Source organism: Podarcis raffonei, chromosome 9, assembly GCF_027172205.1.
Source record: "Podarcis raffonei isolate rPodRaf1 chromosome 9, rPodRaf1.pri, whole genome shotgun sequence".
In the NCBI taxonomy this organism is placed as follows: Eukaryota; Metazoa; Chordata; class Lepidosauria; order Squamata; family Lacertidae; genus Podarcis; species Podarcis raffonei.
In genome coordinates this window covers 5,739,901-5,767,522 of record NC_070610.1, presented here as the reverse complement: position 1 = coordinate 5,767,522, position 27,622 = coordinate 5,739,901, and the positions used below count along the sequence as shown (strand labels likewise).

The following is a 27,622-nucleotide window of genomic DNA, read 5'->3' as shown; positions in this document are numbered from 1 at the left end:
ATGAGGGCGCTGGCGCGGCTGCTGCTGCTGCTGCTGGCGGCGCTGCTGGGGCGCGGCTGGGGCGCGCGGTGCCCGGCGCGCTGCGACGTGTCGCGGTGCCCGAGCCCCGGCTGCCCCAGCGGCTACGTGCCCGACGGCTGCAACTGCTGCTTGGTGTGCGCGGCGGGCGAGGGCGAGGCGTGCGGCCGCGCCGAGGACCCGCCGTGCGGAGACGACCTCCAGTGCCGCTTCCCGGCCGCGGGGCAGGGCCCGGGCCCCGGCGTGTGCCAGTGCCAGCTCCGCGCGCCGGTGTGCGGCAGCGACGGCAGGACGTACGCCAACGGGTGCCGCCTCAAGAGCGCCGAGCGCCAGGCTCTGCAGCAGGGGCTGCCGCCCGTCGTGCAGGTCCAGAAGGGCGCCTGCGGAGCCGGTAAGAGCCGCGCGGACCCCCGCGAAATCACGCGCCCAGAAGCGAGGGCGAAGCGGAGAACCCGCCGCCCTCTGGCCCGAAGGGAGAGCAGCCGCTTAGTGGCCGGGGGGCTGCCGGGGCCGCCTTCTCCTCCAGCCCCCGGAGAGCCACAGACCCTCCGGGTCCTGCTCCTGATCCGCTTTCTACTGCGAGAGAGAAATACGGAGGAGGGTCGGAGCTTTAGACGCAGGACTTTGAAGGCGGCCTGACAGCTGTCACTGCTCCAGCCTGGTGGTCGCTGTGATCTCACCCCGCCCTGCCGAACAGGTTTTGTATGCTTCTGTGGCGCTTCAGAAACCTGCAACACCTGTTCCACCAGAGAGAATAGCAGTGCGAAAGACGAGTGAGTGTGTATGCACGCAATGCACAACTTGCATCGTTCGCCTTCAGCTGTCTTGTTGCCACAGCTTTCTTGTTGAGCCAAGCACCGCAGGCAAGCTTTTTATGGCAGTGCGCTCTTCCTGACGGGGCATTCTTCTGGCGAAGGCAATGCTTTATTCCATTAAAAGACAAAAAACGTACTGATTTGTGCCACGTGCCAACGTGGCAACAGAACCAATTTGGGAGCAACCTCTCCATGTAATAACAGCTCAGTAGGGAAATGAGGATTTAATGCACTGCATTAACTTCTCTCTCCGGTGGGGGAGCATGTGCTACTGGCAGCATCTCAAGAACGTTTTGTTCTGACATGGTTCCTTCTGTCAGCTGAACCCTTTTCAGTTCCCTTCCTAGTGCATCATGCCGAACGAAGCCTAACAGTAAGCCTCCGATCTTCAAAAAGTTATACATTTAGAGGATTATATTTTCACATTGACCTGCATGCAGTGGGAAAGGGGCTGGGAGAGGAGGTGGCTCTGCGTCTAAAACAAGAAAAGAAAAACAATCTAGTTAGGGTCAAACCGCATGTTACACTGGGGCACTCAGGGCTGGCCCACCCACCAGGCAAAGTGAGGCAACCAGCTTGGGTGGCAGGATCCACAAGGGCAGCAGATCTGGCCTCCAAGGAATGCCAGTGGCAGTTGTGGCACACTTCTCGGAGGCCGGATCTGGCACCTCCTTGGCAGCCCCCCACCCACTGCCGCCTCTACAGTGACCTTTTGGCAAATAGGAGGCGCTGCTGGTCGCCTCCCACTCTTGTTCCTAATGCAGATCCTTATTCCTCACTTACTCCTGATCTAGATCATCACTCACTCCTTCCCTGGCAGGGTGACAAACCCACTTTGCGGTTCGCTTCAAATGCCTTGGGCCAGCTCTGGCAGTAGCTTTAAATCAAAGCTGCAACAACAAACTAAGACGTGCCGTGAACAACTCTTGGCAGTGGCACAAATTGTAGTTCCATGTTCTTGTGGGACCCGCTGTGGGTCACAGACTGATCTAAAGTGGGTCACATTAAAACAAGCAACACTATCACCATTTTGAGATAGGATAAAACATTTAAGAAGTGGGTGCTTGTGTCACTGGAGCTGATGACTTGGTGGTGCTGTGATGTGTCCTTCATCAACCTCTCTCCATCCATGTGGGTAATTTCACCAGCACACTCTCCAGATCCGCCTTTCTCAACCTTGGGTCCCCAAATGTTCTTGCACTTCAACTACAACTCCCATCATCCCTGACCACCGGCCATGCTGGCTAGGAATGATGGGAGTTGTAGTCCAACAACATCTGGGGGCCCATGGTTGAGAAAGGCTATTCCCGTTGGTGGGCACAGGCAGTGTTTCAAGGGGCACTAGGGAAGCAAGCCTAGAGACTAGGTTGATGTCCGTTGTTTCCTTTTTTTTTTTTAATGATATTTATTAGAATTTCAGAAAGAGTTACAAAAGTAAAAAAGAAATAGAAAAAAGAAACAGAAAATACAAAATACAAAAAAATAAAAGCAATTAAAAATAAATCCATCATTCCATGTCTTGCCTTTCATTTACTTATTTCCCTGACCTCCTCACACCTCCCTTTTTTGTATTCCAGTTCAAATGGTTAATTCAGCAAATCCTTTCCCTCTTTGTTTTTATCTTAATTCTTTATCTTAATATATTATAGCTTTACATTTTCACCTGTTAACAATCCGTTTTTACATACTCCTTTATAACATTGCTGCTAAAACCACTTAGTTTCATTCCGACATCATTTTAACATTCATTAATTTTACAATGTTTCTGTAAATAGTCTTTAAATTTCTTTCAATCTTCTTCCACCGACTCTTCTCCCTGGTCTCGGATTCTGCCAGTCATTTCCGCCAATTCCATATAGTCTATCACCTTCATCTGCCATTCTTCCAAGGTGGGTAAATCTTGTGTCTTCCAATTCTTTGCAATGAGTATTCTTGCTGCCGTTGTAGCATACATAAAGAAAGTTCTATCCTTCTTTAACACCAGTTGGCCGACCATGCCCAGGAGAAAGGCCTCTGGTTTCTTCAGGAAGGTATATTTAAATACCTTTTTCATTTCATTATAAATCATCTCCCAGAAAGCCTTAATCCTTGGGCACGTCCACCAAAGGTGAAAGAATGTACCTTCATTTTCTTTACATTTCCAACATTTATTATCGGGCAAATGATATATTTTTGCAAGCTTGACTGGTGTCATGTACCACCTGTATATCATTTTCATAATATTCTCTCTTAAGGCATTACATGCCGTAAATTTCATACCTGTGGTCCACAACTGTTCCCAGTCAGCAAACATAATGTTATGTCCAACATCTTGTGCCCATTTTATCATAGCAGATTTTACCGTTTCATCCTGAGTATTCCATTTCAACAGCAAGTTATACATTCTTGATAGTATCTTAGTTTTGGGATCTAACAGTTCTGTTTCCAATTTTGATTTTTCCACCTGGAAGCCAATTTTCTTGTCCAAATTGTAAGCCTCCCTTATTTGATAGTAATGAAGCCAATCTCGCACTTTATCTTTTAGTTTCTCAAAACTCTGCAATTTCAATTTGTCTCCTTCTTGTTCCAAAATCTCCCAATATGTCGGCCATTTGGCCTCCATATTGAGCTTTTTCTGAGCCTTCCCTTCCATCGGTGATAACCACCTTGGGGTTTTATTTTCAAGTAAGTCTTTATATCTTATCCAGACATTAAACAATGCTTTCCTGACAATATGGTTTTTAAATGCTTTATGTGCTTTAACCTTGTCATACCACAGATATGCATGCCACCCAAAAACGTTATTGAAACCTTCTAAATCCAAAATGTCTGTGTTCTCAAGAAGCAGCCATACTTTCAGCCAGCAAAATGCTGCTGATTCATAATAAAGTTTAAGGTCTGGCAGGGCAAATCCACCTCTTTCCTTTGCATCGGTTAATATTTTAAATTTTATTCTGGGCTTCTTGCCCTGCCAGACAAATCTAGAAATATCTCTCTGCCACTTCTTGAAGCAGTCCATTTTGTCCAAAATTTGCAATGATTGAAACAAAAACAACATTCTTGGCAATACATTCATCTTTATAGCAATAATACGGCCTAGCAAGGAAAGCTTCAAATTTGACCATATTTCTAGATCCTTTTTCACTTCTGACCAACATTTTTCATAATTATCTTTAAATAAATTTAAGTTCTTAGCGGTCATGTTAACCCCCAGGTATTTTACTTTCTTAACCAATGTTAAGCCTGTCTCCTTCTGAAACCTCTCTTTCTCAATCGGTGTTAGATTTTTCTCGAGAACCTTAGTTTTTAACTTGTTCAACTTAAATCCTGCCACTTGACCAAATTCTTGAATCAGTTCCAATACTCTTTTAGTACTAGATTCTGGCTCCTGTAGTGTCAGTACTAGGTCATCTGCGAAAAGCTTTCAATTTGTACTGTTTGGCTCCGACCTGTATACCTTTAACCAGTTGCTAAACATGATGTCCGTTGTTTCCATAGCTCTTCTTGTTATGAGACTTTTGTGGGTGAGCAGAGAGTTTGTTTGGATCCTGGGTGAGAACTTGGAGATTGAGAGGGAGCGTGTGTCAGAAGGAAGATGAATTGATACTGATTTATATATATTAGTCACTTTGCATTAATGGAACATTTTAATATGTAACGGTCTAATTTTGTAATATTTAAGTTGTCTGTTGCTTTTTAAGCTTTTAGTACACCGCTTAGAGATGTTTTAAACATATTAAGCAGTATAGAAATTAAATAATCAATGCCTTCTCTTCTAAAATGCTATTTTAGTAGGATTTGGCAGCAGTTATTTTTTTGGCATAATAGTTGCTTACCTTCCCCCATATCCTGCATCCTGGTGTAGCTAGGGTATAGGATTGCTCTGTAAGTGGAACTGATGGGATTTTTTTCTTCGAATCAGAAACTCCAGTTGAACTATTTTTGGCAATTGGGTAACATTTTCAGATAGTATGTAAAATTTACATGACACACTTTTTAAAGTTTTTGTTTAGCAACTTATGTCAAACATGCTAAATCAGATCTCCTTGGTTTTAAGACAGTAGAAAGTTTTTTGGGGGGGAAACTTTCCATTCAGTTTTTCCCAGAAAACCCGCATAATCTGCTAGAAATACAAACACTCAAACAATAACATTATTTTCTTTTCCGGTTGTTTCCTGCAAGTTTCAGACAGTTTCAAAATGTTTACTTTGGTTTTCTGTGTGTACAAGTCATACCATTTGAAAATTTTAAAAACAGCATTTCATAGTTCTGTGGCTGAGTCATGAAAACATGTGCACAATGGGCTGTGATCTTTTTGTTTTTGAAGAACTGTTTTACCCTGTAAATTAAAGCCTCTTAGTAATGCAGAGACAGAGACTCTTAACACAATATTTGGAGTTTGGCAAAGGGAGAAAAAAAGCCATTATCTTAGGCTGCATACACACAGCAGTTTAAAATGGATTCAGTGTGTGCATGTTTTTCACACTCCCCTCCATTTAATTTGGATTTCCCTGATCCACAGATAATGTGATTTTTTTGGGGGGGGGGGGAATCAACATATAATTTCATTTTACCCAGCTGTGGACATACTGAAGAGTATTGTGTGTGAGGGAGGGGGTTTAACCTATGTGCTGATGTTTTGTTGGATATCACGACATTCCTCAGCTGGTGGGTTGAGAGCAACACATATTTTATGTAAAAAAACCCAACCCACTGTTTTGTGTAAGTGTGCTATATCACAAAACTTGTATCTCAAAAACATTTTTTTAAATAAAAAAATTGCCCACCCACACAGGTAAACAAATATGCTCACAGCAGACCTCGCAACACTTTTATTGTCGTCATCATTATTAAATAAATTTATATGCTGCCTTTCAACCCAGGATCACAGGGTGGTTGAAATTCTGATGGGAAGCCCACTCACAGGTGGGGAATGCGCTGTTGTGCTCAGGTGCTGCTTTCGGGTGTCTGATTGGTCATGGCAAAAACAGGATGCTGGACTAGACGGGCCATTGGCTCAATCCAGCAGGCTCTTCTTATATTCTTGGGACCTAAGTGCAACCACATTCTCCCCATTTGTGATGCCCAGAAACTGGTACACTGAAGATGGAACATGGTTAAGAGCAAATGATAGGCTTACAGTGGTACCTCTGGATGTGAACGGGTAGACCAAATGATGCCTCCAAAATGAAAACACAAAATACATACAAGAAGAAGAAGAAGAAGAAGAAGAAGAAGAAGAAGAAGAAGAAGAACAGAAACAGAAACACTACCCAACAACAACATTGAGGATTGTTTTTGCCTGGTGCCTAAAAATATGTAGTGAAGGTGCCAACGAACCTCCCTGGGGAGAGCATTTCACAAACAGGGAGCCACTGCAGAAAAGACCCATTCCCTTGTTGCCACCCTCTGGGCCTCATGTGTTGGAGGCACATGAAGAAGGGCCTCAAATGATTTTCGCCAGGTCTGGATTAGTTCATATGGGGATAGGTGGTCCTTTGTGCAAGTCTGGTATAATGGAAAACTTGTATTTCAAAAATGGAAAAGAATTGGCTGTGTGCACAGTTAAACAAATATGCCCACAATTGACCTCAGGTTTCCAGAAGTTATGGTGGGTGGGGAAATACCAACTGAGGGGAGAGGACAACACCACAGGGTGCAAATAAATGCAGCTCATCTCACTAGTGTGGACGGGAAGCCTCAAGACCTTGAGAGTTCATCTGAATGCTCATGCGTGCACAAAAACACACCCGGGAAAATCAAAGTTGTGTGGTTCACGTGCACTTTAAACCTCTCTGGAGTGCCTGGCAGGGTGTAGAAGTATGAGGGGTGGCTGAATGTATAAAATGCCCTTTTTGTTTGTTTAATGAGGAATAACTTTGATGGAGGATTTGGAATCACAATAAATATGCATAGAAAGGAAATGGGTGTTGGGAAATTAAAAGCTGATGGGGAAGCACACATAGGAGTGTGAAGTATATACTCACTGAGAGTCAAAGCCCAAAGCAGGGGGCAGCATATACAGTGGTACCTCGGGTTAAGTACTTAATTTGTTCCAGAGGTCCGTTCTTAACCTGAAACTGTTCTTAACCTGAAGCACCATTTTAGCTAACGGGGCCTCCCGCTGCCGCCGTGCTGCCGGAGCACGATTTCTGTTCTCATCCTGAAGCAAAGTTCTTAACCTGAAGCAATATTTCTGGGTTAGCAGAGTCTGTAACCTGAAGCGTATGTAACCTGAAGCATATGTAACCTGAGGTACCGCTGTACTTATTAATAAATAAGAAATTTAAATGTTAATATAAATTCTAAAATCCACCTTCTAAAATCGAATTTGCGCTGAAAGTTATAAAGTTGACCTCTGGCAAGTGAAGAAAACTTTTTGAAATGTTGCCAATGGAATTTGTCCATCCCCTTCAGAATCTGCTTCCTTCATTTATTTTCTTTGAAGATATTTTTTTTAAAAGCAACTTTCAGCACAACAGGTTCAGCATGGAATAAAATAATAATTATGACTCATGTCGTCTGAGGAAATGAGATGTTAAACTGTTAAAAAAATGAACCACTAGTCCAGAATAAACAATATTTTTTTAAAAAGCTTAAAACTCCTTCCTAATGTTGGAGTATTTGATGTGCTCCTGTAGAGAAGCAAAACAAAAACATAGCATTTTTAAAGAAAATAATGTTCCTCCCCCGCCAAGTACTTCTGGGAACTTATTTATTTCTAATTACACTTTTCACATTTCCTGTAATGATGATGTCCTCATGCAGAATGACAAACAAACAAAATACAGGGACAATTTTTGTTTCTCTGAGAAACTAACCAAAAAGCTTCCCGGGGGGTGGGGTGGGGAAATATTTTTACATTTATATTGTTATTTTGTTTTTTCACACCTTAAATTAAAATTATTATTTGCTTGATTCTGAAGAGCTGAGACAAAATAAAATACAGGATGTGACCATTTTACACACATCAGATTGATGGCTGACTGCCCACACGCTCATCACCACAGATCTGGAAGTGGCCCAAAAATGGGGTGGGGCTGGGGCAGGGGCGTAATAGACATTCCTATTACGTAGAAATAAGCAAAATCCCTATTGATTTCTAATTTCTTAATAACACTTCCCTTTATCTTTGCTAGTATAGATCATCAACAGCCAAACAGCCCAAGGTATAAGTTTAACTTCATTGCAGATGTGGTGGAGAAGATTGCACCAGCAGTTGTACATATAGAACTTTTCTTAAGGTAAGCTGCTGGCATTTATGATTAAAAGTAAAAATGCTGTGCAAGTACATACCTAGTTTTGATGACAACAGGAAAGCGCAACACTACTTTGCCATCATTGGGAATTCGACTACTGGCGGCTGGGGGCAGGGGCCGGCTTATGGTAGATTTCCTAGATTTCTTTTGATTTCCTTCTCTTTACTTTGTGCTCATTCAACCGTTCTGTTGAGGTGGATTTTGCACATGTCCAGGATGTCCGATTTAGAGCAGAATACTGTCAGCAACACACACACAAATTGTGCTGCATGCTCAGGCCCGGCTAGCCAATTGGGTGGAGCTGGAGGCACAGACACGCAGCAGAAGTGGCCTAGGCAGAACCAAGGAGTGGATGAAGAAACATGGGTTTTCTGGAGAAGGTTCCAAGATAAAATATGTATACAATGTGCACAAGTATGGACTCACAGGTGACAAACAGAATGCTGAAAGCCTGGATTTCACCAGCAAGGGTAGATGGCAACAACAATGGGTGGAGTTGCACAATAAATAGTAACTGAGCATTTTCCATAGAAAATCTTTCCAGTATTGGGTGGTTACTGGTTTGGTGCATTTAATCACCCACCATCTGTTTGTAGTGCCCATTAGATCAACTTACTTGTGGTGACTTTAGCTCTGCCTCTTGTACCTCAGGAAACCTGTTGGCAGAGGAAATGGGGGACCGTTCACTGTACTCACTGTGAGCTTTTACTGTTTAACCTAAGGGTAAATTTACAAAAAGGGAGAATAGCAGAAAAGTGTCTCATTTTAAAATGCGGATGTCAGAGCACTGATATTTTTGTAAAGAAGATTCAAAATCTACCTCAATTTCCTCAGGTAGGAGCTTACCCTAGATATAATTGGTATTAAAATTCATTACACTAAGTGAGCCTGAGGCACAAGAGCAACCCTGGCAATTGTATCCTGTCATCCTACAGTCTTTTTGAGTCCACAGACTCCTCTCCTTGGGAATCTTCCAGGCAGCCATTTTGCTTCCGCAGTACTCATGAATTTGTCTTAAGCTGCAGGGCCAAACAACACAACGTGACACAGGAGTTTTGGGACTGAATCACCCAATTTCTTTTTATTTTCCTGAAAGCGGGCAGACGATCCCACAGAGTTGAGGGTTGTTTAACCCATTTCCCCTCCAAATCAGTTCTCCAATGCAAGTCACTCAACAGCCCCCCCCCCCAATGTCGCCATTAGCCATGGAGGGAAGAAAACCATTCATTTTCTTATTGACCTTGCATGTTTTCTTCTCAGTAGCTAATACTAACCAGAGAGGGTACAGGGGTGAGGAATTAACCAACCTCAACCCCCAGACTTTACCCTCAATTCAAATTGGGAACCCCTTGAAGGTGTTTTTACAAAAGTAAAAGGGCATTGTGAGATCTTCACTCAGATAAAGTGGCTGGTAAAACAAGCATTAACACCCCCCCCCCCAAAATATAATACATAACAATAAAACAGGATCAGGTAAAATCACAGATCTCCCACATCATGTGTAGTTTCGCCTTGGGATATGGGCAACTGAGAAGAAAAAGGAATTGGGAATTACCGTATTTTTTGCGTCCTACCATATTTTTTGCGTCCTATGTGTGTGCGTCCTATGGGGTGAATGCAGGCTTTCGCTGAAGCCTGGAGAGCAAGAGGGGTCGGTGCGCACTGACCCCTCTCCCTCTCCAGGCTTCAGGAAGCTATCCGTAAGCCTGGGGAGCTTGCGGGAGTTCCCGCTGGGCTCCCTAGGCTTGCAGATAGCAGCCTGTTCTGGGGGCTGGGGTCGGGGGAAGCTCGGGCTTCTCCCGCCCCAGCCCTGTGCCTGCGGGGGAAATAATTTTTTTTCTTTATTCCCCCCCCCAAAAAAAACCCCTAGGTGCGCCCTATGGGCCGGTGCGCCCTATAGGGCGAAAAATACGGTACCTGATTATGGCTGACTTTTGTTTGGACATATAAGCTGTAGCTGCTGTTGCAGGTAGATGCTTAAAGATGGGTTACTCCTGAAGGCTGTCTGTAGTGAAGGACCATCACTAGTATAGTGTCTGGATGCTTGTTGTGGGGCATGTGCTGGGATTTCTACAGCATTTTATGGGTCTCTTGTGTCTCTTTTAGCAGCTCTGTCATCCCAGCCATTTCTCTGGAGAAGAGGCACTGCCCTCTTTTTGTTTCTGGGAAAAGGGTGCAGATCACGGTTGCGGCCGGCTTATTTTTTCTCGGTGAGGTTCATTGATTAAGAGGTGGCATTTTTTTCAGGCATCCTCTGTTTGGCCGGAATGTTCCTCTTTCCAGTGGATCTGGGTTTATTGTGTCAGATGCAGGTTTAATTGTAACCAATGCCCACGTGGTGTCAAGCAGCTCCACAGTCACCGGGCGGCAACGATTGAAAATCCAGCTGCAGAATGGAGACACATATGATGCAACAATCAAAGACATTGATAAGAAATCTGATATAGCGACGATAAAGATTAATCCACGGGTAAGTAGGGCAAAGGAAGTGTGCCCAATATTTGACGAATGCTCTTTGCATTGAAACCTGAGGCTGCTGACGCTCCGTAGTTCCTTTAGACTCTCACTGTTTTATGGTAAGGATTCAGTCACATACCTGAAATTACGGTTTTCACGAATAAAGTGGATTAAAGTACTCTGGTGCAACAAATCCACTTTTAAAAAACACCCCCACTTTTTGTTAGGAAGGAGAGTGATGGGGAAAGGCAGGAAAAGTGTGAGATAACAGTTCAAGGACAGCAAACAAATCAGAATAGTTGCTCAGGAAAGAGCTGCGTTTGTGTCTCCTGTAACAACTAGTTTTTCCCTAAGAAGGTAGTGATTTTAGCAGGGTTAAAGTGCATTGAGGTAGAGGGTGCTTCTCCTCTTGGATCTTATCTTAATAGGCATGAAATGCATCACAAGTGAAACATTCCACAAATGGAAATTTCTTACATTTTGCCAAGTTCCTTTCAAGCGATTTAGATTGAGAACAGATTTGTAGATGAATGTGCACTCCGAAACGCCTAAAACATAAATCATAGATGGTACAGTGACTGTATTTCCTGACAAGATGTTGGAAGCAAGAGGAAAAGGGAAACCCAGAATGATTTCTAAACTCCAGTTCTTTCATAGCGCTGTTCATTATGAAAGACACAAAGAAGTAAAATTTAAATTCATGATAGATTTACCACCACCGCTTGCAATTACTTCATGAAGCGGCTTGGAAAAAGCTGAGAAACTCCCTTTACTTCAAAAGATATTGGTAAATAGCATAAATTATTCCAAACCAGTTGGAATTAATTCCCATCCTATCCCATCCCATCCCATCCCTGATTGGGAGTACAATGGCATCTGCTCACCCCACCCATAAGCCTCTTTTTAAATGTCAGGAGCACTGCAAACAATATTCCCCAACAGTCTTTGGGATCAACAGAGCAGTGCAGGGAGGAGTACAGGTGTAGTGGAGAAGGAAGGAGAGAGATTTCTCCCCACCTTCATGGTGAGTAAGAGAGTGCAATTGAGTTCTTTCCTGGCTTGATTAAAATCTGAGCCATGGGGAAACTGGGGTGGGGGTTATAATGTTCATCTTGCATGTGAAGGGAGCAGCCACAATGCATAATATGAACCTGAGAGTTATTATTTTCAGTGGCATCTCTAGTTTAAACGTTGAGGATTGGACTGAAAACAGAACGTTGGTGTCCTGGTGGTCTTTATTCAATTTTCTTGTGGGGCTGTATGTAAATTTTACTAACATTTCTGCACCAATACATCCCAAGATCTTGGAGTGTTCAAGGCGGGCATAAGGCCAAGTTCCAAAAGCAACAGTTGCTGTGAAAGGAGATCGAGCTTAGCCAAGATGGGGGCTTCTCTGCAGTGAGCTTAAGCTGGGGCCTGGTGGTTCCTGAGGCCCTGGTCCTTGGGGTCAGTTTACAGCGTTGTCAGTCAGATGTCAGGATTAGTTGAAAAGCAGAGATTGATCTGCAAAGCTTGTGGCAGTCACACAGTATGGGTGGTGGAGAGCGTAAGGCCACGGGGCTTGGCTCCTGGGAACCCAGTAGCTTGCCTTGAGTAGTGCAGACTTAGTCCAAAGTCTGAGCTTCATAGTTCTTCATAGTTCTACCCTGTCCCTAGTTCTGATACATTACTAAAAAAAATTCTGGGAATGCTATGGTTTGCTTTCCTCTGCTCAAATGCAACCACTGCCTTTATCTCCTAGAAAAAGTTGCCTTTCCTCGCCATGGGCCTGTCTGGGGATCTGAGGCCTGGTGAATTTGTTGTGGCCATTGGGAGTCCCTTTGCTTTGCAGAACACAGTGACAACAGGGATTGTCAGTACAGCCCAGCGCGATGGCAAAGAGCTTGGCTTGAAGGATTCTGACATGGATTATGTTCAGACAGATGCTATCATCAATGTAAGTAAATCCTCTGATTTCAGGAAATCTCAAAATCTATGGACCAGAGGTGATGATTTTTAATCAGTCCAGCTACTGAGAAAGAACATACTATTGGAAGGTTTTCCAGTAATATCACAGTTTACAGTTTATCCAATTTACAGCAGTCCAGTACATTCAATACATCTTTTGACTACAGGCAACTCCCAATTTACGCAGGGGTTACATTCCCAGGCACGACATGTTGAAGTGAAATCACATATATTTGAAACACCACTGAAAAAGCCTGCAAATACCCAGTTCTACCCTTTTTGTGACATTTTTGTAACTTTTGGGGTGGCTTCGGGTTGGGAACAATGCCTGTGTGCATAGTCATGCACATTGAACATGCCTAAAATGCCAGCTGCCTGTATTTCAAAGAAACTGTGAAAGTGGTCTGTATTTATGAAATAACAAAGGCTGATTAATGTTTTCTATTTTTCTGGTGTTGATGAATCATTGTTTAACCTCTGTCCTTGTTTCTTAAGAAAAAGCAACTTGTAGAACTTGGCAAATTGTTTTGCATTGGCTCATTATTTTAATGTTTCAACTTATGTTCTTTGCAGGAGGAGGACTCTAGTCCTATTTCCTGATCAGCAGGGCTACCTTAACCCTGACCACTCCCAGCAGCAGCGTGGCATCTCAGACTCTGTCAGAGCCCCTGAAAGGGGTGCTGTAGACCAACAGCCCTTAACCTTTTCAGACCTGGGGCCCACCTTTAACCCCAAAATGCACTTGGTGATCCCATAACTTAATTTTTACCACTTATTTGTGTGGTGGTAGCGCTGCTGTTGCGACCTATCTTAGATCAGGCTGTGACCCTGTAGTGCAGAGGTGTGGGGGGTCTTTTTGGCTATACTGATGGCTTGAGAACCTTCATTTTCTCTGGTCCAGTATACCTGAAGGAGCGTCTCCACCCCCATCATTCTGCCCGGACGCTGAGGTCCAGCGCCGAGGGCCTTCTGGCGGTTCCCTCATTGCGAGAAGCAAAGCTACAGGGAACCAGGCAGAGGGCCTTCTCGGTAGTGGCGCCCGCCCTGTGGAATGCCCTTCCAGCAGATGTCAAAGCGATAAACAACTACCTGACATTCAGAAGACATCTTAAGGCAGCCCTGTTCAGGGAAGTTTTTAACGTGTGATATTTTACTGTATTTTTGGTTTCTATGGAAGCCGCCCAGAGTGGCTGGGGAGGCCCAGCCAGATGGGCGGGGTATAAATAATAAATTATTATTATTATTATTATTATTATTATTATTATTATTATTATTATGGTTGCTCCATTTCTCTGCTGCCTGACCATCCCTGTTGGGCTCAGCTGCCATTCCCTCATCTAGGATGTGGTGGGGTCTTCAGCCATAAAGTTCCTGGGAAGTGGTAGACAACCAACTCCTGGTCTTTCCAGTGACTCACACAGCCCATGCACGACAGGCCAGGCAAGTGTAAGCTCAGAGAAAGATGGGAGTGGCAGGGCAACTCTGTGTCCGCCCACATCAGGCATGTCTGTCATTCTCCAGTGAGGCAAAAAGCTGAGGTGCCTTATAGAGATGCAGATGCAGAAAGCGCTAAGATTGGCCTCACACATTTGTGTTTTCCTAGCTGTCCCAGTAATTTTAGCTGAACTGCCGTCTTACTGAAACTTGCAACTTGTGCAAGGGAATGAACGTGTGTCTTTATGTCTGCATATGGTGCATGCATATTGTTGTTGTTGGTATCTGTCTGTCTCAAGAGACAATGGAGTGCACCCTTTAGCGGTGAAGTCAAACTGCTGCATTAGCAGCACTGAAGTGACCTCCCTGTGAAGAAAATGAGTCTAAGGTGCACACAGCAGCTTTTGTGGGGCAGAAAATACAGAATTGCTGCCTGATAAAGTATGCTTCATTGAAATATGATGTTCACTTCCTGAAAGTAGCCATAACGTTTTCTGATATTGTTTTGCAGTACGGAAACTCAGGAGGACCTCTGGTAAACTTGGTAAGGACAGATTACTTTCAAGGAGCTTGATAAGCATCTGTCTGCTTTCATTTATCAGATTGAATAGTTTTTTTCAAAAAGGGACAGTTACCCAAATTGCCATCTTGATAGTCTCAGTTTGGCCAATAACGTAGGAGTTGTTTCATGTAGTGTCTGGAGTGCTAGACCTGGGAGGCCAGGGTTCTAGTCTCCACTTGACCGTGAAGTTCACTGGGTTATCATGAGTGAGAGAAGGACAGGTCTATCAACGCATTGATGATACCCAGCCTGGTTTCCTTTTCTAATTTAACCTAATTCCCACAGTCTTTAAGTCTATTGTGAATGGCAGCGACATTCCAAGCTCTCAAGCAGAGAAAGGGCTTTTCCAGCCCTGCTCTGCAGGATTCCTTAACCAGAGATACCAGGGACCGAACACGAAGCCCTGGGCACGCAAAGCCTGGGCTCCACCACTGAGCTGCGGTAGGTGCCCTAGGTCTCTTTTGTGACATCCAAAAATGCTGCGGAAGCCCAGCCCACTGGTCCACTGGGCAAGGCAGAAGCCAAAGACTCAGTCCAGCATCACAAGCCATGGCGACACATGACAGTTGCAAAAAGCCAAGCGTATACAATCAGAGCTTTTTTTGGGTTAAAAATGAAGTGCTGGCACTGATAGCATAGAGCATGAGATTCTTAATGTCAGGGTTGTGGATTGGAGCCCCAGGTTGGCCAAAAGATTCCTGCATTGCAGGGGGTTGGGCTAGATGACCCTCAGGGTCCCTTGCAACTCTATAATTCTACCTTGGTAAAATGACCAAGGAGGTTGTACTCTGTGGCAGTGAGTACCGTGTCAGAAAAAAGCACTGATTATTGTTAATTTACTATTGTGATAAAAGCACAAGCTGCCTGTTAGGAATACACTTCTTTTTAAAGGCAAAAGCTTTTAAAATAACAAATGAAATGTGTTGGTATCTTACTTCAACAGGATGGAGAAGTGATTGGCATCAATACGTTAAAGGTTGCTGCAGGAATTTCCTTTGCTATTCCTTCCGATCGCATTGCTCGATTCCTCTCAGAGAATTCTGACAAAGAAAGTAAAGGTAAAATTTGAAAGCAATTGTCAGGGATTGGACCAGAGCAGGGGGTGGGGAAACCTTTTCAGAGGCAAAAATGGGCAGAGCAACAAATGTGAATTTTGCCGTTTCCCCCCCAGTAGGCTATTTTCTATGGACACTCACACCCCCCTCTGCACCCTCCTCCCAGGGACGCAAGAAGCATGGTCAGAGTTCAGGGGCATGGTCCATGCAGGCAAAAACACCCAAGGAGAGTGCAAAGCAGGGCTGGTAAGGGCCTGGGGAAGGTGTGCTATGGCCTAGGGACGGGCCCTGAGCCTGAGGTTCCCCATCACTGGACTAGGGAAAGATATTGTACTTCCGGTTTAGTGCAACCAAAAGTTTATTTTTGATAGAAATGCCCTAGGCCGCCTTAACAGTTCTTCAGGATGATATTATGTGGCTGCACAATACTCTTACGTAACAGTCCTACACATGCCTTAAAAACAAGTCCTATCAAACTCGGTGGGGCTTACTTCCAGGTAAATAGGTTTAGGATTGCCGCATTAGAACACAGCCTCTTAGGAAAAGCAAACGTTTAGTTATAACTAAGCGTTTGCCCCAAGCATAGTTTATAGCATTATTAAATAATAATAATTAAAGGAGGCCTCTTATTCAGATGAAAGATGCTTAAACAAAGTCTTTTATATCTGCAGGGATAAGACGGATGTTGGCATGACGTTATTGTGCTACTCCTGAAACTGTTTGCACTCAGGGAGTTTGTGCATGTACTGCAATATGCATGATTATAATAGCATATTATCACGATTGTGTTATCGAGATCATATATCGTTTTGAGACTGGAACTGATCCTCGGTTTTCCTGCCGAAGTGCTTTTCCACATGCATCCCATTGCAAGTGCTATTTGATATAAATACGCTTTTATGTTATGGCTGTATCATCTGTTGGCAGAACAGTTTGGCAGCTCAAATGACATTAAAATGGTTTAATAGTCCATCTGAGCACCATCACTATTTAGGGACCACGAGTGCTGCTACTTCCCCTCTTCAGCCTCTGCTATGCGAAGAAAAAGAAGCTGAGTCCCCTTCCTTTCTCACTAGTGGTCCCTATCCTGTTTTCTGTCCCACTGGACCCTTCCCCTCACTCTTTCAGACTTCACTTTTCCTCCTTCTGTTTTGAGCCTACAATGATTACTATTTTTCCATGTGTGAAATTGACTAGTACATTACTAGTGCAGCTTAGGGCATAGTAAGCAGCCGGGCTCCTTTCACATCTTACATATCACTCTTCTGCATTCTGTCCTAGCTGGCTGCCTTAATTTCCTTCCTTTCTAAACCGCTCCCCTTCATTTCTTCACACGCTTTTAGTAGCAAGTGCTCCTCCAGGCTGCCAGACAGAAAGCACTGGGGGCTGCTTATCCACAGAACAGGCGCAGCACAATAAGCTGTTGCTTTTCCTGTGTTGCTGCCGCTGAACTGAATCGACTCAGTTCTCACGTTGGATTGACAATGAAGTGCTAGAACTGTGTGTTGAGGCTCGTAAAGATGTCAGTATTAATTGCTCTTGGAATTGTTATTACTCATATTTCAATATCTGCCCGTGAGTATGAATTAGATACAAAGTGTGGCATTTAACATAATTGAAGCATTTTTAATGGTTACGTAATTTCTGATATTATTTCCAGCAACTCTGGAAAAACTCAGCCTCCAGCTGCAAAAGTAATTATGGTCCTTATCTGGGGCACATTTTAATAATTATAAAATATAAAATACAATGCACAGATGGTTATAACCAAGTTCCCATTCTCCGCCCCCCCCAACCTCAGCATCCAGTTTGTCCCTTCCGCGTGGCCCCAGCTGTTGGATCAGTGGCGGAAGAGGTCGCAAAATATCTATTTGCACATACATTTCCTCATCCAGCTGTAGTTACGAGAGTGGAAGCAGGGTTGGTTAGATCATTATTTGAAGCACAAGTCACCAGAGTAATTCTCCACTAATAATAGAAGTCCCTGCTGTTGCAGGAAAAGGGCATGAAAAATCGCTAAGAGAAATCCCTTTCTGGACTCCTAACACTGGAAAACCACAAAATATCCTCTATTAATTACCCAGCTCCATCTTTGATCCTTGCTGCTTTAACTGTTTCAGAAACATGAATCCATCATTTCCTTTTTCCTACTTACTCATAGATTAAAAGCCTGTTGCTGCTTACTCTAGAAGCAACATGGGAAGTAATTGGGAGCAAGATTATCCACTAATGACTATGGGTCGCATCCAGTGCTGCACTTGCAGAGTCCTTCTCAGCCACCAAGACTTCCTCTCCCTGCCCACCTCTAGATATGCCCCGGAAGGTCCTCCAGCCTTCTGGAGCAGATTTTGAGGGTGCATGGGGGAGTCTGCCAGGGAGAAGAGAGGAGTGAAAAGTTCTGCTGTGCAAGCAGAAGTCTGCTGTGTTAACAGAATAGCTGTTTTGGTTACGACCACATATGTCTCTCTGTGTGTACATGTACGTACGTACACACACGCTGAAACCAACCCATTAGAAAACATAAATCCTATTTAAGAACCTATAGGGGCTATTCTCACCCCCAAAAGCCAAGCCCAATTAGAAACAGTAAAAGCTGATGGTTCTTTGGGAAAATACTCAGCCTTGTTCTTTTGCAGACATTAAAGTGAATGAAATTCTGCAGCTGGGTGGTGGTGTGTATATATAAGTGTATATATGAAGTACATACAATAGAATTAGGAAGGAGCCTCGCCAGTCTTATTTTTTATTTATTTTATTTACAATGTTCTACTCTGCTTTTTTGCACAAGTGCCCATTCAAAATGACTTGCAATTAAAAAAATGCCTAGAAGGCAACTTGAAAGTTTTCCTCCTACCATACTAATGGGTACAGGGATGCAGGTTGTGCTGTGGTCTCTTGGGCTTGCCAATCAGGTCAGCGGTTCAAATCCCCGCAATGAGGTGAGCTCCTGTTGCTCTGTCCCAGCTCCTGCCCACCTAGCAGTTCGAAAGCGCACCAGTGCAAGTCGATAAACAGGTACTGCTGCAGGAGGAAGGTAAACGGCATTTCCGTGCGCTCTGGCTTCCGGCATGGTGTCCTGTTGCACCAGAAGCAGTTTAATCATGCTGGCCACAAGACCCAGAAAGCTGTCTGTGGACCAACACCGGCTCCCTCGACCTGAAAAGTGAGATGAGTGCCTCACCCCATAGTTGCCTTTGACTGGACTTAACCATCCAGGGGTCCTTTGCCTTTTACCTTTTTTTCCCTAATGGACACAATCCCCCATACCTCTTGTGCTGCTATTGAGCTTTTTACTATTAAACTTAGTAAAAAGCTTAATAGCAGCATGGTGTTGAATCATCAGAGTCTCAGGGGAGAGAATATGAGGACTGGATGTTGGCAGGTGTTAAATATTCGCAAAATGCTTGAGTTATATGCGTCATGAGTTATTTAGAAAGCTGTCGTTTCCATGCCAGGGAAAGGAGGGAGGGAAGCAGGCAGACAAAAGGGGGGTGGGGAGAGAGAATGAGAATTCTGCCTCCCACCCCCATTCACAACCCTTCACCTTGTCCGTTATGAAATACCGTACATTGGTAATGTTCACTCTTGCACACTGGATGTGTGTGTGTGTGTGTGTGTGTGTTTAAGTGCATTCATTTTAGGAAAGATGCACCTGTCTGTATGCCCAGTTTGACAAAATGGGAATGGAGGGTGGGCAAGTACTTTTTGTCAGGAGAGGACAAGCACTCAGCACATGCATATATCCTCTCAACGCCCACCCACTAGTGTGAATGGGAAACATTGGCTTAGGAATCAAAAGGCAGAAAATTAAATCTGCTTTTTGGTGTGGAACCCTTGCACCAATGTGCACGTGGAAAATTCGGACCTGAGGTACCCATTGTGTGAGAAAACACCTCCACATGGAAACAGCCCTCGTTTTAGGGCCAAACCAAATATACATTTGCTCTTCCGTCCATTTCAGTCTCTCTTTAAACAGAGCTGTGAGTCCCCCAAATGGCACCAGGGAACAGGAGGCCCTTTTCTCAGTGTAAAGCCTGTCAGCCATGTCACAGGTTTCCTGGTGGGGGAAGTAGCAGCCAGAGAGGGTTCTTGTACCAGAAAATGGTGGAGAGTATTGACACTCCTCTCAGCACTGTGCTCCCCGCCTAATTTGCAGGGCCCCGTGGCTGTTTTTAAAACAAAGTTTAAACAAAGCCTCACTGTCAGTCATCCCCTTGTGTTGGGGACAGGGCACCTTCCCTGCTCTGAGGTCATACAGAGAAATAAAGGTTTGAGAACTGCTGCAGATATAGAACTGCTTGCCCTTTCAAGAAAGCACTTTGGAGACAGGTTTTACCTTAGGCGAAATAGATCATGTATATAAACTTTGTAAGTCGTAAGGTCTAAAAATAGGAAGCTGCCACATAGTTTAGAAACTTGGCAGATTGTCTGGCCTTTCCGTAAGCTTTCCTAACAACCTGATGTTATGAATTGGCTTGAACTGCTGCCTGGGGAGATTGGTTTGTGCTGCCACACTTACATGCACACAAACGTGGACTTCTCTGCCCTCCTTCCTTTATGGCCAGGGAAGAGAGGTGCAGAGCCCTTAAGATGCTGCCTGAGGGAGGAAATGCCAGCCCTAGGTCTTTTTCTCAGCCCCATTATGTAGCACACCTGAGCCCTGGAAGGGCTGGCACTTGAGCTGAGCCAACCCTGGCCATTGGGGACATTTCTGTGAAGACCTTCTTATGTTGACAGGGCATGGCAGCTGTTTCCTTTTAAACTTTTTTTTAATTACCGTATTTTTTGCTCCATATGACACACTTTCCCCCTCCTAAACAGCAAGGGGAAATGTGTGTGCGTCTTACGGAGCGAATGCAGGTGGGAGGCAGGTGGGAAAAGAGCCGCACACATGCTCTGCGCGGCTCTTGGGGGCTATTCCCGAGGAGGGAGAAGGGACTGACTGGCTGTGTCAGTCCCTTCTCGTAGAAAAGCCCGCAGGAGCCGTGCTCCCTTTAAAGAGTGCACGGCTCTTGCTGGCTTTTGTGGGAGGTGGGGGAAGGGACAGAGGGCAGCCCCTCAGTCCCTTCCCCCACCTCCCGGAAAAGCCCCCAAGAGCCGCACTCCCTTTCACTAGCCATGTGAAGCATGCGTGCGGCTCTTGGGGGCTTTTTCCCTGAGGAGGGAGAAGGGGAGCCCGTCAGTGAGGGCTGCCCTTCTCCCTACTAGGGGAAAGCCTGCAAGCGCCGCATACATGCTCCACGCGGCTCGTGAAAGGGAGCGATGAGCAGAGCCTGGGATGCATACAGGCTCTGCTCAGCGCTCCCTTTAAAAATATTTTTTTCCTTGCATTCCCCTTCTAAAAACTAGATGTGTCTTATGGTCAGGTGCATCTTATGGAGCAAAAAATACAGTAGCCGGGCATTTTAATGATTATCTGCATTGGTTTTAATGTTTTGACGGTGTACACTGTTCTTTTATTTCATTATACAGCAGCATAGAAATACTTTAAAAAATAAATAAAATTTACAATATGTTGCTGAGAAACCCAACGGTCTTAAAGAGATGGCCTATGGCACAAACTTTGGTTATTTTATATGCCACGTAGAAGTTTTTATGTAATTCAGTAGGGTTTTATGTTACTTTGTGCTTTGGAACGTTTTAAAAAAGCTAACTAGGCTTTCATTTTTATTCCAGATATGAAAAAAAGGTTCATTGGAATAAGGATGCTGACAATAACACCTGCGTAAGTCTCTCTTGGTGTACTGAATTACAGAACACCCAGAGCTGCATTCATGTATATAATTCCAGTTGAAATAAGCCCATCTCCCATGTGCAGAATTGTAACCCTGGGCCCAAATCCAGTCGTTGCCAGGGGCTGAGAATCACGTGTAACAACTGGTAGACCAGATGAGCATTCTCATTCACATCAAAAAGAAGCATTGCAGGCATCTGGGGTCAGCATTTTCAGGCAACGACCAATGCCATAATGCCTCAGGAAGGCTCATTGGCGCTACCTCCTGACCTGCTGTGTAGGAAGAGGAGCATCTGGGCAGCTGCCCTCCTTCCCTCAGTGGCACTGCACCCCTGCTGGCACGCATAGCCTCTCTTTTGCAGCTACTGCCCAGAATAGGAAAGCCTGCTGTTGTGTTGTGGCACCAACTGACAGCCCAAGTAGACAGGCAGGAGAGGGGAGTGAGCAGCAGCAGCAGTACCAGGTACTGGGAGATGCTGGCAGCAGTGGGGATTGGACCACAGGTCTCATCCTCACATCTGTCCAGAGAGAGAGGACAGGTAAAGTTCATCTCCTGTACATCTGAGGGTGCAAGTGATGAAGGTGGTAAGGAGGTGCCACAGCCTCTTGGGAGAGAGCAGAGCAAGCATGGACCGCAGCTGCTCCTCTCTGCTCTGCCTAACTGCTCATTTTGGCAAGCAGTGAGGAACATCTGTGTGGGAATGTTCAGGGTGACAGGAGAGGATATATTGTTTATTAATATCCTTCCTAACTGGCGCTAGCAAGTTCCTTTACTTAGCAGTTACATTCCCCCTTTTACGTGCACAGCAGATAGCTGGTTGCAGGCTCGTGTGAGCTTCTCACTATTATACAATTCAGTCTGCCTCAGATTGAATTGTACGTTCCTGGTAAGTTCCTTTAAATCCCTCTTAAAAGTATAAAGACGCCACAATCTTATTCAAAGTCAATAAAAGAAGTTTACTTACATCAGTTCACAGTTGGATTCCTGAAGACAGACTTAGTTACAAAGGCAGACTTAGTTATTCCCCCATATGGGGGAATAAACCCAGTGCTTCTGCTAGCTGAGAGCTATCAAAGCAGTCCTAGCTAAAAGCTGTTCAAACGAAGAAGGAAGTCAAAAAGAGGGAGGTGTGCTGCGTGACTCGTCCCTTTGTTACCTGGACAGGTTAGGTCATGCCCACCTTCTATCACATGCAAAAAGAAGGAATCATAGAATCATAGAGTTGGAAGAGACCACAAGGGCCATCGAGTCCAACCCCCTGCCAAGCAGGAAACACCATCAGAGCACTCCTGACATATGGTTGTCAAGCCTCTGCTTAAAGACCTCCAAAGAAGGAGACTCCACCACACTCCTTGGCAGCAAATTCCACTGTCAAACAGCTCTTACTGTCAGGAAGTTCTTCCTAATGTTTAGGTGGAATCTTCTTTCTTGTAGTTTGGATCCATTGCTCCGTGTCCGCTTCTCTGGAGCAGCAGAAAACAACCTTTCTCCCTCCTCTATGTGACATCCTTTTATATATTTGAACATGGCTATCATATCACCCCTTAACCTCCTCTTCTCCAGGCTAAACATGCCCAGCTCCATTAGCCGTTCCTCATAAGGCATCGTTTCCAGGCCTTTGACCATTTTGGTTGCCCTCCTCTGGACACGTTCCAGTTTGTCAGTGTCCTTCTTGAACTGTGGTGCCCAGAACTGGACACAGTACTCCAGGTGAGGTCTGACCAGAGCAGAATACAGTGGCACTATTACTTCCCTTGATCTTAATGCTATACTCCTATTGATGCAGCCCAGAATTGCATTGGCTTTTTTAGCTGCCGCGTCACACTGTTGGCTCATGTCAAGTTTGTGGTCAACCAAGACTCCTAGATCCTTTTCACATGTAGTGCTCTCAAGCCAGGTGTCACCCATCTTGTATTTGTGCCTCTCATTTTTTTGCCCAAGTGCAATACTTTACATTTCTCCCTGTTAAAATTCATCTTGTTTGTTTTGGCCCAGTTCTCTAATCTGTCAAGGTCGTTTTGAAGTGTGATCCTGTCCTCTGGGGTGTTAGCCACCCCTCCCAGTTTGGTGTCATCTGGCTGGATGCTTCAGCCAGGAGGAACAGGGAGTTTTGACTAGCTGGACCACACATTCCCTTTTATGTCTTCTCTAGCATTTCAAGGAATGTTGTACTTGACTGCTTCTCATGGATCACATCCTACAGACTGCAGCAGCAGCAGCTGTCTCCCATCTCAGTCATGAAGAGGAGAAGCTGCTATTGCCTTGTTGAAGGGGGTAGCCACAAGAAGCTCGCCTGAGGCAAAGCACCTCACCACAGACAATAACCTTCGACTACTTGAACGAGGGTGTAGATGCACATCCACAGTCTCTGCAGAAGGCAGCTTATGCATGTGGATGCCTTACACGTGTGCATGGGTGTGTGTAGCTAGGCTGTGATTTTATGTTTTATTAGAGACACGCTTGAGTTTATAATGACTAAGGACCAAAGTTCACATGACATGTAGTTTGCCCCCAGTATTTTTCCTTTTACAAAATTAAGGGTGCCATCTAAAGTGGAAGATAAGCACAGAGGATAAGGGACTTCTTAATCCTTGACCACTCAGGTTTTCCTGATTAAAAACAAAACAATAGTACACACCCCAAAAGCTGCTTGTCTCAGGGCAGAACCAGCTGGAAGGGGAGTGGTTTTTTGGCAGAAAAGAACTGTGGGCTCATAGTCCATTTTAGATCACAGTCTCTGCAACTGCATTTTGTAAAACAAAATATAAAAAACTGTTGGGAGACAACATATTGGAACAGAGAATTGGGTTCAGCTGATAGTTTCTCAGGCAAGATTACGTGTGAGATGTGTACTGTGATAAAAGGGGCTTGCAGAAATTCCTCCACAAGGAAGCTGTGATCTTCCATTGTGGTGTGGAGGCTTTGGGGATAACTTTGGGTTGCTAAGAGAAGCAGAACACAATTTTTTTAAATTAAACAAAATTGGCAAGAAGTTCTTATGCAGCTGCAGGGTGGCACTGGCAGCAGCAGAATCCTTCGAACTCCCCGAAGACCCTGTTAGGATGTTTCCCAATTTCCTGAGACTCCTGGGCTCTTCACAGGCCCCTCAAGGCCCAGCAGCTGATGAGAAACAGCTTATTTCGGCAGACTCCAAAAAGGAATGCCAGCCAGCAGCACTGCCAAGTCTGAGGGGTCCCTTGGCAAGGTGACCTCTGGGTGCCACCCTGATTTCTCTGCAATCCTCTCGCCTCACTGCCCTTCCTCTGCCAGGCAGCAAGAAAGGGCCCCCGTTCCTTGTTTATGTGGGTGGGCAGAGTGAAAAATACATTCTACGAAGGATGGCTTAGGCAGCAGCCTCTTATTAATGCTGAAGTAGCTTTACCTCTCTGCACACAAGTTGATGCTGCACAGGCTACACAGTGGGAGTCACTTGAGCAGCACATGCCTGGAAGCGTCATGGCTGGTGGCCTCATTCTGATACAAAACACGAATAACTGTCATTTTATTGTCCACCCAGTTTGCTTTAATGGCAGCAGAGAAAGGCTCACTTTCCTCAACCCCAGAGGTTTATAGTCAACAAAGTTGGCCTGCACTCCAGGACTTCCTCTCCCTCTCCTCTCCCCATGCATAGTCCCCCAGCCCCCATATCTGTTCAGAGAACTTCCCCCAACCCTATGATGCAGATTTGAGCATCAGAGGAGAGAAAGTCCCATTGCTCAGCTGGAAGTTCTTGCACTAATGGGGCAGCTTTGTTGGATACAACCCAAAATATCCAGAGATGGGAGTGGGGAGGGGTGGGCTCATCCTCTCCCACTTTGAGAAGAAATAGTGCTCCTAATCTTCCAGACACCCAGTAAGCTTTTCTCAACCCTTCCTTCCAAAGAACCAGAGGAGCTGTGCAGCACAGCCCACCTGCCCCTTCCTCCATGAGTTTCCCTCCCCCTGGGGTACTACATCTGTTCCCAGAAGCTGAATGTTACAACCGTTTTTCAGGAAAACTGCTCATCCACCTTGCCTCTCACCAAGAGGCCACATAAACAGCCTGTGTCTTACAAGTTTCACTTGCCCTACTAACTTCCATTTAACACAATACTGCAAAGTTGTTTTAAAATGTTAATTCATGGAGGTAGAAATTCTGAATTCTTCAAAAGCTGCAGCAGCAATAGTAATAGTAATACAATGATTCAATTTTGGTAATATTTGTGCTTCTTTTCTTTTTTTATAGACTAGTGGAAGAACTTAAGCTCGATGATCCAGATTTTCCAGATGTCAGTAGTGGAATTTATGTGCATGAAGTTGTTCCAAATTCTCCATCTCAGAGGTATATTGGTCACAATCCAGAAGCAGTTGCTTAAAACATGCTAAATCCAGCATAAACTCAGAGGCACAATTAGATTCAAGGTTCAACTTTTGTTGACTGATTTTTATTTTTTAACCGACTAAAAAAACTTGTAATGAGAGTCCTACTTTCCTTTTCTGGAGTTGTATATCCAGTGGTATTTCATTTTTAAGTATTTTTCTTAAAGTCTCAGCTGTATTAGATTTCAAATCATGTAGGAGAAGTCTGTAATATCTGTGCTTATTTTTGTTTTTTGTTCTAATATTGTTTTTAATGCTGTAACCCACCCTGGGACCTTAGGATACAGGGTGGGTTGTAAATAACAATAACAATAACAATTCATTGTAAGATGCTTTGGGAGTGTTTAAGATAAAGGTAAAGGTACCCCTGACCATTAGGTCCAGTCGCAGACGACTCTGGGGTTGCAGCGCTCATCTCTCTTTATTGGCCGAGAGAGCCGGTGTACAGCTTCCGGGTCATGTGGCCAGCATGACTAAGCTGCTTCTGGCGAACCAGAGCAGCGCACGTAAACACCGCTTACCTTCCTGCCAGAGTGGTACCTATTTATCTACTTGCACTTTGACGTGCTTTTGAACTGCTAGGTTGGCAGGAGCAGGGACCGAGAAACGGGAGCTCACCCTGTCGCAGGGATTCGAACCGCCGACCTTCTGATCGGCAAGCCCTAGGCTCTGTGGTTTAAACCACAGCGCCACCCACGTCCCTCTTGGGAATGTTTAGGGGAGGTCAAAATGTTTTAATAAATAAATTTGTTTGTGGGTTTTTTAAAAAAAAATAAAGGATGGACTTTAGCTTATTACTGTTTCTCTTTTGCCATCACAGAGGTGGGATTAAGGATGGAGATATCATTGTTAAGGTGAATGGGCGTCCATTGGAGACTTCTGCTGACCTGCAAGATGCAGTAATGAATGAATCACCTCTACTACTTGAAGTTAGAAGGGGAAACGATGACTTGTTGTTTAACATAGAACCTGAAGTGCTTATGTAAAACAAACTGAGGAAGATCATTGCAACACAATTAAACTCATTTATTCTGGAACATCAGATACCTCCTTTACAATGATTGACATAACTGCCTGAGCCGGGGCTGTACCTGACAGTCAACAACCTCACTACTTCAAGAAAAGTTCCTTTTGGTAGTCCTGCATATTGAATTTCATATAGTGTACGACTGTTGTATATGAAAGCAGTGAAATGTAGAAAAATGATTCTTATAGAATTATTGCCTGATATAAAAGCAAAACAATGTGCAAAACAAAGCTAAAACTTTGAGAAAGTGCACAATTTTTCAGGGTTTTTAAAATGATTTTTTTTCATTGTATTAAGAAAGCATTATTGTACAAATTGTATACTTATGACAAGTACTGTATGTTCTACTGTACAAAGATTAAAGTTTACACAACTGAAAAGTTTTCTCTTTAATTCTGTTTAGCTATTATTTCCTAGTACTATTGCTTTGAACAGAAGCACTATACAACAGCCCACCTGAGCCCTCAATAGAAGTGCTGTACTATGACAACTAGGGCTATATCACTCACGTTTAAGCTTAAGCCATTGCCAAAGAGGAGTATAGTACTTGTAATGTTAGCTGGAGCTGGTGTCCTTTGGGACGAAGGGCAGGATATTTATTCAACAAACTAATAAATAATTCTATATAGTATCTCTTCTGGATTTACTAGAGGGAAGGGTGAAAAGAAGGATGCACATCTGTCACTACTGTTCACTAAGTGTCTGTTGCGCAGCAAAATGTTATGTGAACATTTCCCCAAGAAAAATATTAGACTCATAGAAATTTAGGCACCAGCAAAAATGTTTCTCCTTAACCAGGCCTTTGGCAAATTAACAGTCTCTGTCTTTCTAAATGTGTTTGTGGAAAGGGAGGTTATTGGTTTGTTTTTGTTTTGGATCTTATTTTCTTATTTTTGTGTTCTCATCCTGTACTTTTATGTCGTGAACTGCCCTGTGATCTTTGGATGAAGGGCAGTATACAGATTTAATAAATAA

At 44.3% G+C, this 27,622-nt stretch overlaps 1 protein-coding gene across 1 annotated transcript; it reads left to right on the top strand.

The window, feature by feature from the left end:
• On the top strand, nt 1-27,040 carry HTRA3 (HtrA serine peptidase 3). Its single transcript, XM_053403278.1, has 9 exons — nt 1-409; nt 7,957-8,056; nt 10,319-10,541; nt 12,270-12,464; nt 14,421-14,453; nt 15,415-15,529; nt 21,203-21,251; nt 25,487-25,582; nt 26,441-27,040. The coding sequence occupies exons 1-9, from the start codon at nt 1-3 to the stop codon at nt 26,604-26,606; spliced, it is 1,386 nt and encodes a 461-aa protein (XP_053259253.1). The 3' UTR covers nt 26,607-27,040.
• Nucleotides 27,041-27,622: the final 582 nt, after the last annotated feature.